Source organism: Strongylocentrotus purpuratus, unplaced genomic scaffold, assembly GCF_000002235.5.
Source record: "Strongylocentrotus purpuratus isolate Spur 01 unplaced genomic scaffold, Spur_5.0 spur5_scaffold_8, whole genome shotgun sequence".
NCBI classification, from domain to species: domain Eukaryota; kingdom Metazoa; phylum Echinodermata; class Echinoidea; order Camarodonta; family Strongylocentrotidae; genus Strongylocentrotus; species Strongylocentrotus purpuratus.
In genome coordinates this window covers 1062749-1080200 of record NW_022145614.1, presented here as the reverse complement: position 1 = coordinate 1080200, position 17452 = coordinate 1062749, and the positions used below count along the sequence as shown (strand labels likewise).

Sequence of the window (17452 nt, the reverse complement as noted above, 5' to 3'; positions counted from 1 at the left end):
TAAGTGATGCTAGAGTTTTGAGTTAGGTATGGCTTTAGAAGTGGGATTAAGGGCTTGGGGTGATAGAGTGAAAGTGATCCTGAACTTGAGCTTCTGATGATCTAGCCTGCTTGTAGTAGAAAGGTTTCTGACATGGATGGAGAGCGGTAAGCTAAGTCGGATTGAAGACGTCATTTTATTAATCTCTGCAAAATTCATTTTGTAAGATTTAACGACAGTCCTTGATATGTAATACATCATTAGGTCATTGATGTATATACAGCATACACCAATCTAGTCTTTTATAGGTTCCTGAGTAAAAGATGCAGAGCAACAAACTGTTCAGCCTCATTTATTGTTGTCTCTATGATCTTACAAGTTTTCAATTTGTAGGTTTTAGTTTTGAATATATTTTTACGGTCCAGTTAGGAAAGAATTCAGAGATCTGAATACATTAGAGAGAAACCACATGTAGGACAATATTAAAACAAATAAGGAAAACATAACCTGTTTGTTTATACTTCCACAGTACCCCTGCCACCCTAGACACAGAACTGTTTCACAGTTAAATGAATTCAGTGTTAATTGAATATAAATGATAATTGAGTAAATTCACTTATGAAAGATGTTTGTAAACTGTTTTGTTATGAAGGGTGTAGAGTAAAAAACAAAATGTTGTCTTTCTAGGAAGCTGTTGTCAGAAGACAAAATGTTGTTATTGGATAGGAATAAACAGATGCTATGTAGATTACTTCCATGTAAGAGTCACCTGGAAATGGAATGCTTGAGATAATAACACTAATTCTGTGAATTAGTTTATTTTATATATTTTTTGTTGTTCACATCTCCAGAAACACAAGAGAGAGTATAACAATAAGAAGGTGCAGTAACAAAAGGAGATAAACCTTGGGCTCACCAAATGAAAATTGGTTCCTTTTTGAGGCTCTCTTCATACATAGATAATTCAATATTTAATAATGTGCTTATTCTGAAAATGTAAAAGAATTATGTATGCTACACCACTGTGTATTCTATCACTTTTATCACTGTTTGTGGTTTGGGGTTCCTTTGATATGTGATGAAGATTTCATTCATTCTTGAGAAGATAGATTTCAGCTTTGGTTTAATAAACGATAGCTTTTTAACAATTGGAAACTATTTTCACTAAGCTCTCACCTGCAAATATTTCTATGAAACTGTTATTTCAAATCATTGCTTGTTTTTGTGATTTTAAGGAAACCAAACATTCAATATGAGAACAATGAAAGGAGTGTTTGTATTACATGTACCATACCATCATCATTTATCTTATAACTCAACTTTTCAAAAAGTTAGATGAACCTTGTAATTGAAATCAATCATTTCAGTTTCTTAGTGCTTATTATCTCTTGTGGTTAAGATAGGCTTTCATTTTGGAAGGTGTGTTTTGAAACACATTGTTATCACCTGACTCTGCTCACTCAATAACCAACTCAGATCTAATTTTAGTTTCATATTTTTTAAACGTGACATTGTGTGTGTAATGTGATGGAACTCTTGTCAACGTCATTTCCTGCTATTTATGGATATATGAAGTTTATCATTCTTGTTATATACACGTTCTGGACCTCTAAACTCCAATCCATAAGAAGGATAATGTTTCGTCTTCACTTTTTATTGAATGTTCAGACTTATTATCCTTGCACGGTTTACATCAGGTTATTTGATTGCTCTAATAGAAATCTTAACATTTGCGTACCATAGATATTTTTATTAAAAAATGTATTTATGGTTACCTTATCCATCGGTCCATGCTCTATTATAGAGGAAAAAAGTCTTTGAAAAAGGTAGGAGAGGAAATATTTCAAAAGATTGGCAACAAATTGTATGTTTCTAGTAAAAGAAAAAAATTGAAATAGGATGCTGATTAGCTATCACCAACATACATCTCAATACAAGAGATGGTTGTCATCGATCATGTTATGTAATCACTCCTTACTAAGTTTCCCTCTATCTATGTGTGTGTAAAAGTAAAGCACTTAAATAATGTCTTTGACTGTCAATGTTATGTGTTTTGTAGATATTTTCTATCGTTATCAATGATATGTGTGGGTTTTGTTGTTGTTAAGCAAAAAACTGTAGCCATAAAGTATCATGATCCAGTGAATTGACACAGAAAACCTTCTGACATCGCCATCAAGCAAAGTGTAGCTAAACGGGATTGTATTTTAGTACAGGAAGCAAGGAAGGTATTGATTAAACCTGACCTGAGGTTTGTTTTCAAAGAAAATTAGCACCTTGATCTTGACTGGAGCTCAACCTCAAACTTGTTTTCCCCTCAAGCAAGGCCACCATGTTTTTCACTGAATTTATGAGATCTAAAAATACTTACTAGGATTGCATGTTTGTGGTAGGCGACAGGTGATCACTAAACACCTTGTCTGCTGAGGTTCAAAGGAGTTAACTAAATTTGAGTGATATTAGCTAGTGTCCTTCTGTTTCTTAAATTCTAATGAGATACTTTTTTCATCTAAAAACATGGAAGTGAACGAAATCATTGAATAAAAGTGCTAAAATTCTAGCTAGTTTTAAAGAATATGGGAACATATTAAATGCCATAGTGTGTAGCAAGCTGGCTTGTTAAACTATCATCTTTTTAATTAACAAAAAAAGAAGAAGTAAAGAAAGTAGGAAATCCTCATGCATGAGATTACAAACAGTTTGATTTACCCATTGCTAGCACCGAACCATATGTGGCTTTGTTGAGGCACATTCATAATATTGCCCATTTTCTTCAGTGCATCAAGCAAGAATTAAAAAAAAAAAAATAAAACCCAAGTATTCTACTAGTAACTGAGACGAAGGAAATAAATTGTCAATCTGCTAAGTGCTAACACATTATAAAAAACAAATATCCCACCGCTGACACCATGCATCATGATGTCCTGCACAGAAGACTTATTGGCATGTTCTTTATTGTACCACCTTTCCATTTTCCTTTCTCGTACCAGAGATAAAACATGTAGACATATGAATTTGTGTAGGGCCTAACCTTAGGCATGGCAACGAATGAATAAAATAGCTCTCTCTCTCCACTAATTTACCCATTACTCACTGAGTGAGGATAGGTTCAGAATACTTTATTACATAGAGGTCTTCATTATAAGTGAATACACATTCACAAAGGATGGAGTAAGAGGTTACCAAACATTGATGATATAAGGGAGTATTTTTTCAAATATCTCTTTTGCTTATCTCTGTATCATGTTATGGTTTAAACTTGTGATGGTGTTAGGAGTCGATTTATAAATCTATGTTGTCCAATATATCTGATATCTTCAACAAGGATCCAATCTTTGAAATAATTATTTGTTAAGGACTTGGATTTCTCCCTTTTTGCCCCTATCATACCTTACAAGATTAATTTTGAATGACACATTTATGTTGTGTTTGCTTGTCTTACCACGGCATTTTAATTATTTGTGAAGTATGACAATCTTCAATCCACTGACTCACACTTTACCTGTCAAACTGTAGTAAGAACTTTTAAACTTCTTCTGTTAAATAGGAGTTAAGGTCCTCTATTTTTAGAGGATGCCTTCGTAGATGATTATGATAAGATATGGTTTTCAACAGATGCTTTCCTGTTTTGTTACTAAGGTCCCATTAAAACACTTGCTGAACTACCGATACTTGTATACAGCTCTGTTCATGTGCTCCTAAAGAGGATTCATGACAGTCTGAAACAACTTTTGAGGTTTCTGATTATACCAGGGGAACTGATTACTTGTTTGGAAATGATATTGTTTTGATCCTGAGCACTAAGCAACCATGAATTTGTGCAAATATCTTGTGGGTTAGCAGGACAGGACTGATAGTGCGCCAAATGACCTACTTCTATACAGGATGTCCACATGACCAATGATGACCATGGAAGTGATCAAAAGCTGAAACGTATGGTCAAGAGCGATCATGCTCTACCAACATTTATCACTGAATCCTGACAGACAGGCAGGCTCAAAGTACAAATACTGACTTGGGAAAATATATAATTTGATGTACTTTATTCCATAATGCAACTGATTTTCTTGAATTACCTACAAAGAGGATTCTATTATAATCGGTAGATTTATAACAGTGGATATACTTGTCTTATGCAGATGGACTTGGTACGGTCTGTTGATAAGCTCTACCAACACATCCCCAAGGAGCAGCTCACCAGTACTTTCAGTGGGACCTTCAAGTACACACATGAGGACTGGATCAGATTCCGGATGGTAAGATGGCCCTATCACTAGACCTTTGTCTGAACCATGCAATAGACGCATCACTATCACTTGACCTTTGTCTTTACCATGCAATAGACGCATCACTATCACTAGACCTTTGTCTGAACCATGCAATTGACGCATTCATCTTGCTAAACTCAAGAAAATCTTGCCTCCATCACAAAACATTTCATGATTTTTTTGTTTTCTTTGGAAATGTGCTCATCTGAAATTTAAATGTGAATGTTAGCATGTGCGTTTGAAAGGTAAGATGATGTTACCATTCTTAATGGTTCACTACTCAGTATCTGCTAAGTGTAGGATCTACCCCTTTCCAGATGTTTAGGTGTACAGGGTTTTGGTAGACGTATGAAGTGGCAGACCTGATGAATATATACATCATTGGATGGTACTAGATCAAATAATGCTTTTGACCAGTTTTGGATATATAAATGTACCATTTATTAAATCATTGCAGAGGCTAGAGCCATTCATATGTGGATGTAAGAGTGCTGCTAAGTTTCTGCTGACATCGGTAGATGAGCTTAGTCGAGGGTCTACCAAGGCACCATCTGGAGAGCTGAGAGACACCATCGATAGGTTAAAGGTCAAACACGAGGAGGTGTACAAGGACTCTAGGATGGCCAGTCTTCACAAGGAAGGAGATTTCATCTTGGAAACACTCAAGAAAGAAGAGGGTGCTTTAAGACAGACTGAGGACTTCAGGTGAGTTATCACAGTCATCGTCTTTCTCCTCCCTTTACAAAAAGGGAAGGTTTCTTTTCAGGAGATATGGCTGAAGGCTTGTCCAATGAGACAAGAATAGAAGCTACATAACCAGATAGGTACCTGTATACATATTTCACCTAATCACATCAAAGTATTTTTTTAATAAATTAACTGTCTATATATAATGAACATTGATTAGAAGCTATAATTTCCTAAAATGTCTGTATTTTCTTATTTTTCAAGTGAGGGTCAGGAAGGATTTCTGTAATGTATTCTTGCAGGTTTGTTGCTGCTACGTATTTGAAATGACATAGACTGTTATCAGCTGAGTGCTTTTTATGTCCTTGTGAATAGCAGTTCTTTTTGTATCAGGATATTGAACCTGCAACCATTTTAAGTGTTTAAACTTGGGAAGGTGTCCTGGGAATGCATAATGTATCAATTACACTGAGAAGAAAGAGATATAACTGTAGCATCATATCCTCATTTCATCTTGTTAGATGATAAATGAGACTGGATTTAAGATTTGGTGTGAAACAGATCTTATCACAGAGACTGCTGATGGTATCGATGCCTTGCGGAACTAGAGTACACGGTGTTAACATCTCGGTGAATTAAAGAAAAGAGAGAAGTACACAAAGGTTTGGTTTGACCTGAAGTGAATAGAGTTCAAACCATTATTCTTTGTGATTAATCCTGACTAGAAGGCTTCTAGCTATCTGAAGAGTTTCCACTCTGCTACCACCACAATGAACTTGTAATTGGGTGATTTATGCACCCGTGTGGTCAATAGATAGGGGCCTTTTGTTACCCCTATATCTCTTCCAACCTTTTCAGTGTCGGGAACTCCTGCAAAGGATCCCTGAAAAGAGGGAATTATAGATTTAAAGAAAAGGTTATACCCAATATGACCCGATTGATATGTCATCTGATTTGATAAATAAAGGTAATTCAACCATGTGGGTTTTTAGCCGCCTTTCTCCCATTGCTTCTGTATTTAATACTTGATTTCTACAACAAGTCACTGAGTGATAAATACTGCCATTAAAGTTCTTCAAGCGTTGTATGAGCTTAGTCTGCTGGGATAGGTAAATAAATCATGATTTATCTTTGATGGTAGTATATCTTCTAAAGTCTTAATCTCATATTTTAGAAACCTTTAATGGAGACGTTTGTCATTCTAGGTCCTTTTTGATGGAGTCAACCGTTTGCTATTATAAATATCTTTTATGCTGCACATTTACAAGTTTTATTACCTTCCATTTTTAGATGTGATTAAAAATGATTAAATGTAGGAAATATCCAGGGATGCTAAAAAGTTTATTAGTTTCATTTCTATCAGAGAATGGAACTCCACTATCTTGTATTACAATTTGACCCCTTGTTATATATTACAAGCTAGACTGCTGGTTTCTTTACCCCAGGGGGGTGTTTCACAAAGATTCTAAGTCGAACTTAACTCTAAGTTGGACTTAAATATTATGGAGAGCCATTTGTAGCCTTAAAATAACATATATTCAAAAGCAAAAAATTCAAGTATTTTAGACTTTTCATAAAGTCTACATCAAGAACATGAAATCTCCTTGATAATAGAAAATATTAATGATATGAATCAACATTTTATGCCTTTTAAAATAACTTTTACAAAACATTTTCAATGACGCTAACAGCTTTCCATAATTTGTAAGTCCAACTTAGAGTTAAGTCCAACTTAGGATCTTTGTGAAACACCCCCAGGTCCATTTTGATTTAAGAACCCTGGAACAAACTTGATATTCTTTGGGACGGTCTATTTGAAGCATTCTTCATTTAGTGATGCTGGAGAACCCCCTTTTTTTAACAAAAGAGTCTGCCATTAGCAATTAGCTTCAAATTTGTAAGAAAATGTAAGAGTTAATCCCATAACTATAATGAAGAGAGTACAATTGTTTTTGGTTCGTGGAGATCAAGTAATGCATCTATTGCCCCTTGCTAACTTGCAATCAATACCCCCTCCTCAGGTTGACTAATAGACCCTTCACCCTATAAAATTCTCAAGGACGATTTATAAGGACAATAAGAAGACAAGAAGAATGAAAATAACAACACTAATGACCATCGACCAGACATTGCTTTATCAATAATCTAACTTTTCAATTTGTATTCTAAGCAATTAGTTGTGCTGAAGACTTGATTGTTACATATGTCTGTTCCATAGCTACAATTTGTAGGGTGGGTGGGAATGCGCCCCCCCCCCCCATTGCCTTGAGTGCCCCTTCCATGAGTATATACTTGCAAGCAGACAGGGTTGCCCAAATAATTATATCGGTGTTCTTAATTGACCATTGATTATTTGTATATCCCTGATAACTTATTTATCTTTTACAAGATGAGTGTGCAATAGATAAAACTTTGTACTTCAATAATCTTGTAGTCTTAAGCTTGACTCTAGTTGTCATTGTTACAGAGTTTACAGTAGAACTGGTCATTTCATTCGTTCCTAGAAGTGATGAATGGATTTTTGTGGTTGTAGTTGAATTTATGGGAATGAACTCGGCTAAATTGAACGTGGGAAGTGCAAAAGTGGACAAGCTTGCGTTCATTAACCTCATGGCTCAAGCTGGACTCTTATTAACAAACCGCTTAAAAGTATATGTCATTCCTATTGTGGCCCCTCAGCTGTTCGGATAATAATAGCTTGGTAATTATCCCAAGACAGAACGAGAATCAATAAGACACTTGTAGCTGTATTGTTAGGTGAGATTTGTGTGGCTAGGCAGGGTTGACTGTCAGGAGCCGAGGAGGCTAGTGCTGGCTCAGTCCGTAGATACTTCACAGCTCATTGGTGGCAGTGGATAGCTTGTGGTAAGATAGTATTCAAACCTACTCAACTGGAAGGTCGCATGGACACAAAGGCTCAGGAGCTCACCAACTAAAGGGGATCTTTGTGGACTGTATTTGTACTCGTATCTTGGAAGCAACCTGTATTTCATTCATGTGAGATAAAGTGGACATTTTATTGCTTTACTGGAGACATTACATCACACTTATCCTGGTGGCTGGACTAGACTGAATCAAATGAGACTCGTTTCAAGAACCATTTTGAATGGTTTAGCCATATTTAAGTACCTCCATTGCTCTATAAGTGGAGTGTTGCTGAGGATATTTAGTTTGATTGAATCCATTCATCACATTTGACTGAGGATAGTTGGAATACTAAAAGGATACTAGTGAATGGTATGTATTGTCAAATGCCTTTTCCCCAGGTGTAACCTGTTCAAGACAGTTTTATGTTCTCATGTCAAGTATTTCTAGGGTTTATATACCAGGTATGATCAGGCTCATTCATAAACATGTTAAGATAAGGTTATGGGTATGAACTTATAATCTTCTTCTATCAACTTTGAATAATAATAATAGTATTAATGGGTTCTTGTATAGCGGTCATGTCTATCAGACATGACACTCCTGGTGCTCCACAACTATTACCCCCTGCTTTAGCATGGCTGCCCTTATGGCACTCTAGCATTTCAGATACCCATTTACCTCACCTGGGTCGAGTGTGGCAAATGTAGATAAATGTCTTGCAAAGCACATTAGAGCCGCAGCAAACATTTACTAGTACGGAAATGTATCGCCACTTTTATACAGCCCTATTAACAAACCACAAAAATGAGAGAAAAGGTTCATCGCTTTATAGGTAAATGTATGGAAAATAAATAAATATTGGACATTTATTATCTGTAAACAACATCTGACTCCATGAATGTTTTGTGTACATTTATTATATATTAATCATGATGTTTGTTATAGGAGAATAAATAGGACCAGAACAAATACATTTACAGAAGCGCTTTCTTTCAAAATTCCATTATGGTGTACTTTAGTATGGAGAGAAATCAAGTACAAGATTCAGAATTCTCTAAGATGCTTTTAATTTGTAGGAAGTTCAAAAGCATGAACGAGGATCAGTCTTTTAATTATGTTTGTTTTTAATTGACCTCTAAACCAGATAATTGGGGCCTTATTTTCATAAATAATTGCAATTTATTTGAATAAATTGCAAGTTCTTTAATCACTAAAAATTTGTACCGGTAATCTCCTGTTTCTTGATTCAAAGTAGTCTCTGTTGATGTCAATCTTAGTTAAGTTGTGATCATTTCTAATTAATAATATGTTATTATGAGACAAGGCCCAAAAAATGATATGCTATGAAAAGATGAAAACACTAAAAGAAGAGAAACATGAAATGTTTGCTTACAAAGTGGATGGAAAATGAACACCTAATACTATTTCATGTAAAACAAGTTGAGTATAAATATCTCTTAAAGGTAAAGACCAGTATTGGAAATGCCCCAATTTCAAAAAATGAAATGGAAGCTCTCATTACCAATCATGTGAAAGAATATGTTTTACCTAATACATGATGATAACAAATTTTGCCGGGAAACCGCCTACTAATTCATATATTTGGTACATTTGTTTCTCTCATGGTTTGTGAGAGATATAGGGTAGTCCCATATACATCTTTCTGTGTATAGTGCTTGTAACTTTACAAAGAATGGGCCAAATTTCTTATCATTTTGATTATTTCAGAACCTTGCAGATGCTAGATGCTAGATGATCAACCTTTTCTGATCGATTCCACAACGTTTCTTTCACAATGCAATCGCTTGACCATAACTGGTCTTTACCTTTAATAATGAAAATGTGAAGCTATGAACCTCATGTCCAGTCTAACATATTCCATTTATTGTTGTTACCTTTCTTGAATGTCAAGGTCATATTGTAGCCTTCCCAAATCAGCATGTCTGATTTTGATATTTTATTGATGACTAGCCCAGATCCTTGATAAAAGGATAATGATTTATGACACAAGGCTACACTATACATTGGCTCTTGTTTCTTATGTTTTGCCAATCCTGTCATACCGGTATACCTAATGATGATGAACTATGTCTGTTGCATGTGTAGTACTTTTCTAATTACAGATTCACTAGGATTTATCCCAGTGATTTGTTTCACTTGATTACAGGTGGATTTTACAGGATTGATCAAAATAAATTCAAGTGTAATCAATCAAAATTATTCTTAAATATATGTATTTATTTGCCACAAATTATTCTTTTAAATGATTCCACTGAACCAACATTGATATTCAGGTTTCTCATTTTTGTTTTAATCCTTTCAATTTCATTTTTTTGTTGTAAATCAATCAAGTAGTTTGACAGTTGGAATTCTTTTTGTACTGTGTGAATCCATATGTCATATGGAACAAGGCAAATTCATTGAACAAGGCAAATTGTGAACATAGCTTTGTAATATCAGCTTGAACTGGGAGACTAGGTTGTCATTGTTTTGGTGTGATTTGTTTTATTTTATTTAACCATAGATACTTGATTTTGTGAAGATAATGTTTGCTCTTGCTATGACTATAGTTTACTCTGCTTTATTTGAAGAACCTACTTCTAAGATAAACAAAGTTCAGCCTTGGTATACATGCCACTTAAAATTAAATATCAATATTATGAAAGACATTTCTGCAGGCTGCTTGAATGCCATGAACATATGCAATCCTTTGGTCTGTATGTATGATGACAAAGTAGAATCAATATATGCATGACCTGAATTTCATGTGGCATGATTTAATGAGAAAGTCATGCTGCAAACTATGTGCAGACCAAGCGATATCTCAGCAAAGATAGGTAAGAGATCTGGGAGAAAGAAAGAAAAAGTGACAGAGTATTGAAGGGTTTGTATACACCTCCCTGGTATACCAGCAAGTAACCAGGAATCAGAAGAGATAAGAAGTCTTATCTTGTAGTTCAGAGCCTTTTAATTAATCGCCAAACAGAACTTGTGAAAATCATAAACTCTTAGGGAAATGAACGTGTCTCATGACATGTTTCATATCTATTTTTATCTTTGTACATACCATAATTGATAACCATATCTCCTTTACCATGTTGAATGCTTCATTGTTCTGTATCATCATTACTGTGTCAGGTGCTTAGAAACAATATGAATATTGTCATAAGGTATTGGTACCTGGTACAATCAGATGGATCTATTAAGTATTCCTTGAAATGCTAGAGCGCCGTATGACAGCCGTGCAAAAGCCAGGGTAATAATCTGGAGCGCCAGGAGGGTCAAATCTGACTGACATGAGCGCTATACAAGAACCCACTATTTTGATTATTATTATCATATCATTTGGAATGTAAAGTAGACAGCAATTTGGAAAACTTATTTATCTTGATATTGTACTTGAAGCATTTTTTCTATAGGTTCAGCTCACAGACAGAGACATCCAATACAGTATGAATGTATACTGAAGATTGAGATAATGTAAAACTGAAGGTCAGAGATATTGGACACCAGAGTCATGTTCTCGTCATTAGAACATTCTTGTGACTGTGCAGTTTTAAACTTCATTCTTAAAAAAAAAAATCATTCAGACTTTGTCATTGAAAGGAGAAGAGATAGGTCAACAACATTCAAACTATCCGTCTGTCAGACTTGTCAAATCAATTCAACATTTACCAAGTTCCATTGGTCCCTGTGGAACACCAACACCCTGTATGCAAGCTAGAGGCTTGGTTTGAACTCAAGACCTTCCATCATACCAAGACAAATATTGTGAGTCCTACTTATTGTATTGGACCTTAAATAGATAAGCTCTTTTCTTGCTTGTATTGTGGAAGTCCATACAGAGATACCAAGATTTGGTGGAAGATAATCTTTTGTAGGAGCATGGTAGGTCCATGGCTGAACAGAGTAAGTTTGGCTTAGACTAACACAACTTGTATACTCTATTTCACTTTGACGTCATATGTAGCAGTTTGCGGTTGATGCGAGAAAAGAACTGGAGGGAAATGGAGATATTTTGGGATGTTTCTTGTTATAAAGTGAAGTGTACTTTTGAAAAGGGTTTGTTTAGGCAACCAGAAGAAGCATCAGAGAGATGAGAATAGCATCCAAACATTTCTAGAGCTTCTGATCAAGAAAGTTCAATAGTATGAATATAAAAAGTACTTTTGATAGCCACAGTTGCTTCTGTCAGCATGATACTACCGGATGTATATCGATTATAGATGCCAGCTGTCCAGTCTACTTCATTTTTTGTCTACAGGGCATCCATTTTAAACACAATGTAGTTTATCATTAACAAACAAGAAAGAAATATTATTCCTCAACATGACAAAGATTTTTGAAATACAAATATTAAGTCAACAAGACCCAAAGTTCTAGAAGATATCTGTATACAAAGCTGAATCTAAAAAAAAACAAGTAAGTAATACAGTTGAATTTATTTCATATAAATTAGTTGATTCAAAATTAACAACACATGCAATGGTAGGTTTTCTTAGAACTTAAAAGCTTGATGGGGGTGTCTGATGCACTGTGAATTCTTTATATAGAGACTACATTCTACGGAATGATGCAATGATGAGAAAAAGTTAATCCTGTTTTTGTCCATAATAGCAGAATAGTTTTGTTCTCAAGGGAGACCTAATGGACTGAAGCAAAACAGAATGCAGAAGGAATGAATGGAAATTGACCAAACCCCAAGAGAGAAAATCATAAAGACCATTATAGAGATGGTATAACTAATGTGTCTGGTTTCATTGGTCCAGTGATCTGGTAAGGCCTAAGGTGGTCCTTGCTTCAGGCCTCATTAAGTGTTAGTCTGTTAGGAATCGGGTTGAAAGTGGTTTTAGGTTATCAGGTTGAGGGGCTAGGGGTAGGTATAGTTTTTGGAGTAGAAATTCAACTTTCAAGTTGAATGCAGAGCAGTTGTTTCCCAGGGCGAATGTGGTACATGCTATACATTTGTCTTCACATTCAGTCTCATTTTTCAGCACTCAATAATACTTTTCTTTCTTACATATTTTTTATTTGTAATTGTCTGAGGAATATGTACCTGTAGGGTTATCATGTGACTATTAAGCCTGTCTTGCTGCTTGTAGAGACATAACATTTACCCCTCTTAAAGAACACAACAACAAACTCGATTTAAGCTCAGGTTTTATTGACCAGACTATTTTTACCAATACGGAAGCTATTTATAGATGTGGGAAAAGACTCTTGCATAAGTGATTGTTTAGAGCTTTTTATCCATTGTCAAAAGAGAACAAATCAATCTGGTTTTGATTGCAATCACTGACTGATGAATGACACAGGCTTATCTTTGAATCCATACAAGTTTTCTAAATGTTCCCTCTTTTTTTGTACTGACTTTAGCGAATCAATAACATGGTGTATGAATTGCTAATGCCCATCGGCCCTGTAAGAGCACATAGTAAGTAAATGAGTGATGATTTATCAGTGTTTTTCTTCATGGCTTTATGATGGGAACACACTGACTGGCTAGCCATTGGGGATCTAGATGTAGCTCATAAGTCTCTTCCTCTTCCCAAAAGTCAACAGCTCTCCAAGCTGACAGAGTACCCCTCTTTTGTCTTCTACTGCTCTGATTTCATGAGTAAATATATGAAGCCAACCTTCAAATAGCTACTTGTGCTTTCTTCTCTTTTCTTTTCATTGTTATTTCCTAAATCCTATTCAATCCCAAATCACACAGACTACCTCTGTCCCAGTTTATACTAGGCTCCCTCTCAAACCTCTTTTGCTTGTGTAACATTGGAAAGAAATGTTGTTTTGATTGACAACAAAAAATTGAACTAAAATAAAATGTTAAGTTTGCATCTATAAGCAGAGTCGATACAAAATATTCAAATTCACAGGTCTGTTCAGGATCAACCAATAAGGGAATATGTAAGGCTTGTGATGGCTTAGTGGATATAGGAAAGTCCTGGGAAAAAGAAGGTTCTTGGTTCAAAATCAATTCAGTGCACCTGTGGATTCTTTAGTCTAAGGCATGGTTTTAAGCTGTAGGTCTCCTGGTTTATTACCATTTTGTATGCTCTTTCTTGCTTAGAACTCAAATTCATTAACATTATTGTAATGCAGATAGTTGCAAGGATGTAAGAAAGTGATGATTATGGATCATGATTCTAAGATGGATATGACATTCATATATGAAGGGTGCAGTATTGAAATCTTGTAACCTGCACATCCACTTCCTGAAGACCATACCCTCATCACTGCCATCTTGATGAGCCAAGGAACCATAACAAGGAACATAATTACCTCTCTTCAAGTATTATAAGGAATGGAATAAACTGGCTTGGACAGGATAGACTAGTTAAATCCAAGGGACCATCTCTCTCTATTGATACATCTCTTCTCTTATATTTGCTAGCTCATCCTACGCTCTAATCCCATCTTTAAATAAAACACTGGTCTTTCTAAGGTTCTCTCTATGGCCATGTTTTGTCATGTGACCTCGCTGTTTCTTCACATCAAGAGGGATAAGTGGGATCTGAAGAGTGTAACCTAGAGGAAGGGGCTGGGAAGGGGTAGAATGTTACAACAGTAGACGCAGTCACAAGGAAATGTGTTTATGCATATAAAACAGGAAAACTTCAATAAATTAGAGAATTCATAATAAAATGTCTCCATATTTCATGCTTCCCAGGCCTTACTAGGTATAGTAACTTATTGGTTAGAGATCTCCTTTGTTAGTTAAACCCTCTCCTAGCTCTCATGTCATGTTCAAATTTTCCCTAACCAAGCCTCATTAACAAAATAACACTATAAATTGTGACCTTATGATACATTAGTTCTTACAGCAGACAGCACCCCCCCCCCTTCATCAAAGTTTTGTGCATTACTGCTTTTGATTTCTTGTGATGGTATGCATGATACTATATATCGTCCCTATTTTCACCAAGTGACGGTAATGAGGAAAATCGCATATAATTTGCTTGACGATTTTCCTCATTACCGTCACTTCGTGAAAATAGGGACGATATGTCCACTTTCATCTTTCTTGCTAGTGAGTATAGTAAGGCCAGGGTTTAGCTATGTCAAGGAAGACTTGACAAGTGACACAAGCAACTGTTGTAAGTCACCTGCTAAGGAAGGGGCAGTTGCTCTGGCCTAACCTTTGATTGTAAGACGACAGGTAATTTCAGACCTGTTCGTTGCCTTGTGATCAGTCTCATTGTTGACTGCCTGCCACACCTTCTCCAGGTCTAGACCTCCCAGATCATCGCAAGGTTACAGGGTTCTGGAAAATAGTTCCCTTGGAATCCTTCTTCAGGTCTAGACCTCCCAGATCATCGCAAGGTTATAGGATTCTGGAAAATAGTTCCCTTGGAATCCTTCTCCAGGTCTAGACCTCCCAGATCATGGCAAGGTTACAGGATTCTGGAAAATTGTTCCCTTGGAATCCTTCTCCAGGTCTAGACCTTCCAGATCATGGCAAGGTTATAGGATTCTGGAAAATAGTTCCCTTGGAAATCTCCAGGTCTAGACCTCCCAGATCATGGCAAGGTTATAGGATTCTGGAAAATAGTTCCCTTGGAATCCTTCTCCAGGTCTAGACCTTCCAGATCATGGCAAGGTTACAGGGTTCTAGAAAATAGTTCCCTTGGAATCCTTCTTCAGGTCTAGACCTCCCAGATCATGGCAAGGTTACAGGATTCTGGAAAATAGTTCCCTTGGAAAATAAGGTGCAGAATTGTCTACATATGATTGAATCAGCAATTCAGTGAATCCCAGGAGAAAGCAGGTCTCTATTTTCTTGCTGAAATATTGCCACTAACTGTTGTTGTGAGAATGTTTTCTTGATATTTTAGAGATATATTCCAATATACATATATTTTCTAAATGTTAGTCTTTGGGAGGATAATCTTTTAGGAATAAAGTCTGTGAGATGGAAGTATGAACATGGTTTCAGACTAAACATTCCCAGGGAATACTGTGGTTGTGTGAGAACGTTCCCTCGTCACATTGACGTCATTCAGAAGACATGAACAAATTGACTTGTTCTCTGAAGGATTGAAGGAAGATAAATTCTCAGGATATGTTTGATGGGAGGTTAGCATGAAAGCTATTTCCTTTGACATGGCAGAGCATAGAGATGTTCCCTCCTAACAGGAATCTCATGTTTAAGCATGACATCTGAATTTTTCGGATCAATATAACCTAAATCTTTATTGTCATGTAATACACTTTTTACTGCATCAAAATCAAAGAATAACATCCAGATTCGAAAGGCTTCAAGAGCATAAGAATATTGCAGTGGAATCAAGTATTTTCCTGATGGGGGAAAAAAGGGGGGGGGGTGGGACTCCATTGTAATGAAGTGTTGACTTGCAACAACAACAACAACAACAACACAAATCAATATTTCTGTCACCAATGTGCACAGATTTTTTAAAAATAATCTCATCAATTTAGAAAGGTTCAAAATAGCACTACATGATATTTTTAAAATAGATATCTGTGCAAAAAATGTATAGATTTACAGAGGTTTTTGACGTTGTGAAGTTTCCTTTGTGGTTATTGGATCATTTGATTGAGTCAATGCCTGTCATGTGACTAATAGGTGTCACATGACTAATTAAGTGAACCAAACTTTGGATAGAAATCAGATTGACTAGTCATTGTCAACTGATTTCTATACAGGATGAAGGTTATTTAATTCCATTGTATATTACAGACAGTAAATCCATCTTCATCAAGTGTGCTCCAAACTTATTACTGCACCAGTGAAACAGTTCCACATTGAACAGTTCATTGAAATCAGTGACAATAGAACCGGAAATACAATTTTTTCCACTTTTAAAGTTCAGGTTAGTTTTTGGTTATTGAATCATGCAGCAGAAAATAAGTGAGTAGAAATTATTTCAAGTATTTGATGGAAGAAAACTTGTTTCAATTTACTATTTGATGTAAAAAATATTGTAGTGTAACTGATTAAAAGAGCATGTAAAAAGTGAGTAAACTTCTATCCTGATAAAATATGAAGACTGTATGTTGACATTGCCTAACTCTTAAACTATCTTACAGCATCGCTTTCTTATTTACTATGCTGTTTTCAATATTGATACTTTATCAAACAGATTTAATATAGCTACATTCAATTTTGTACATGAATACCAAACCAAATAGCCTGTTGTTGCTACACTTAGCAGTGAAACCTGTATGCTGATTACACTCATTTATAATAATTCTATGCACTTTTTATTGCTGCTTTTTGTCATTTTGAAAACCAATTTGGTTTTGCTAGCCCCCTTTGGGCATCATCACTGCCCCTATGTGTTACCATTACCAAACATGTTTTTTTTAAACAGGTATTGAACTCAATCTTTTAAATCTTTTTATTTCACACTCAATTTACTTTTGACAATAAGTCTGATTTCTCTATTGTGATGGTATCATGAAACATTTTGTAAACAATCTTTGATCTATGGAGGCAAAGTAAAAATAAACCTGAGAAAATCTCCCTACCCCAATGATTTCATGCCCTGTTTATTTGTAGCTTGCTTTTAGAAGTTGATTCTCACCATGTGGGTGGTGATATGGCTTCCAGATAAGAAAACTTGTGAGTTCTGGTAACAAGTAAATGCAAATTATTTTCTCATAATTCATCAAAATGTACCCAG

The 17452-nt window shown here is 35.6% G+C and overlaps 1 protein-coding gene across 1 annotated transcript in view; it reads left to right on the top strand.

Annotated features, from left to right (window-relative positions):
- LOC576494 (puratrophin-1) overlaps positions 1 to 17452 on the top strand; it is a 97305-nt gene that overhangs the window by 55802 nt on the left and 24051 nt on the right. The window contains exons 8-9 of the mRNA XM_030975930.1: positions 4119 to 4235; positions 4705 to 4952. Coding sequence (XP_030831790.1) covers positions 4119 to 4235; positions 4705 to 4952 — 365 coding nt within the window. The remainder of the gene's footprint in view (positions 1 to 4118; positions 4236 to 4704; positions 4953 to 17452) is intronic.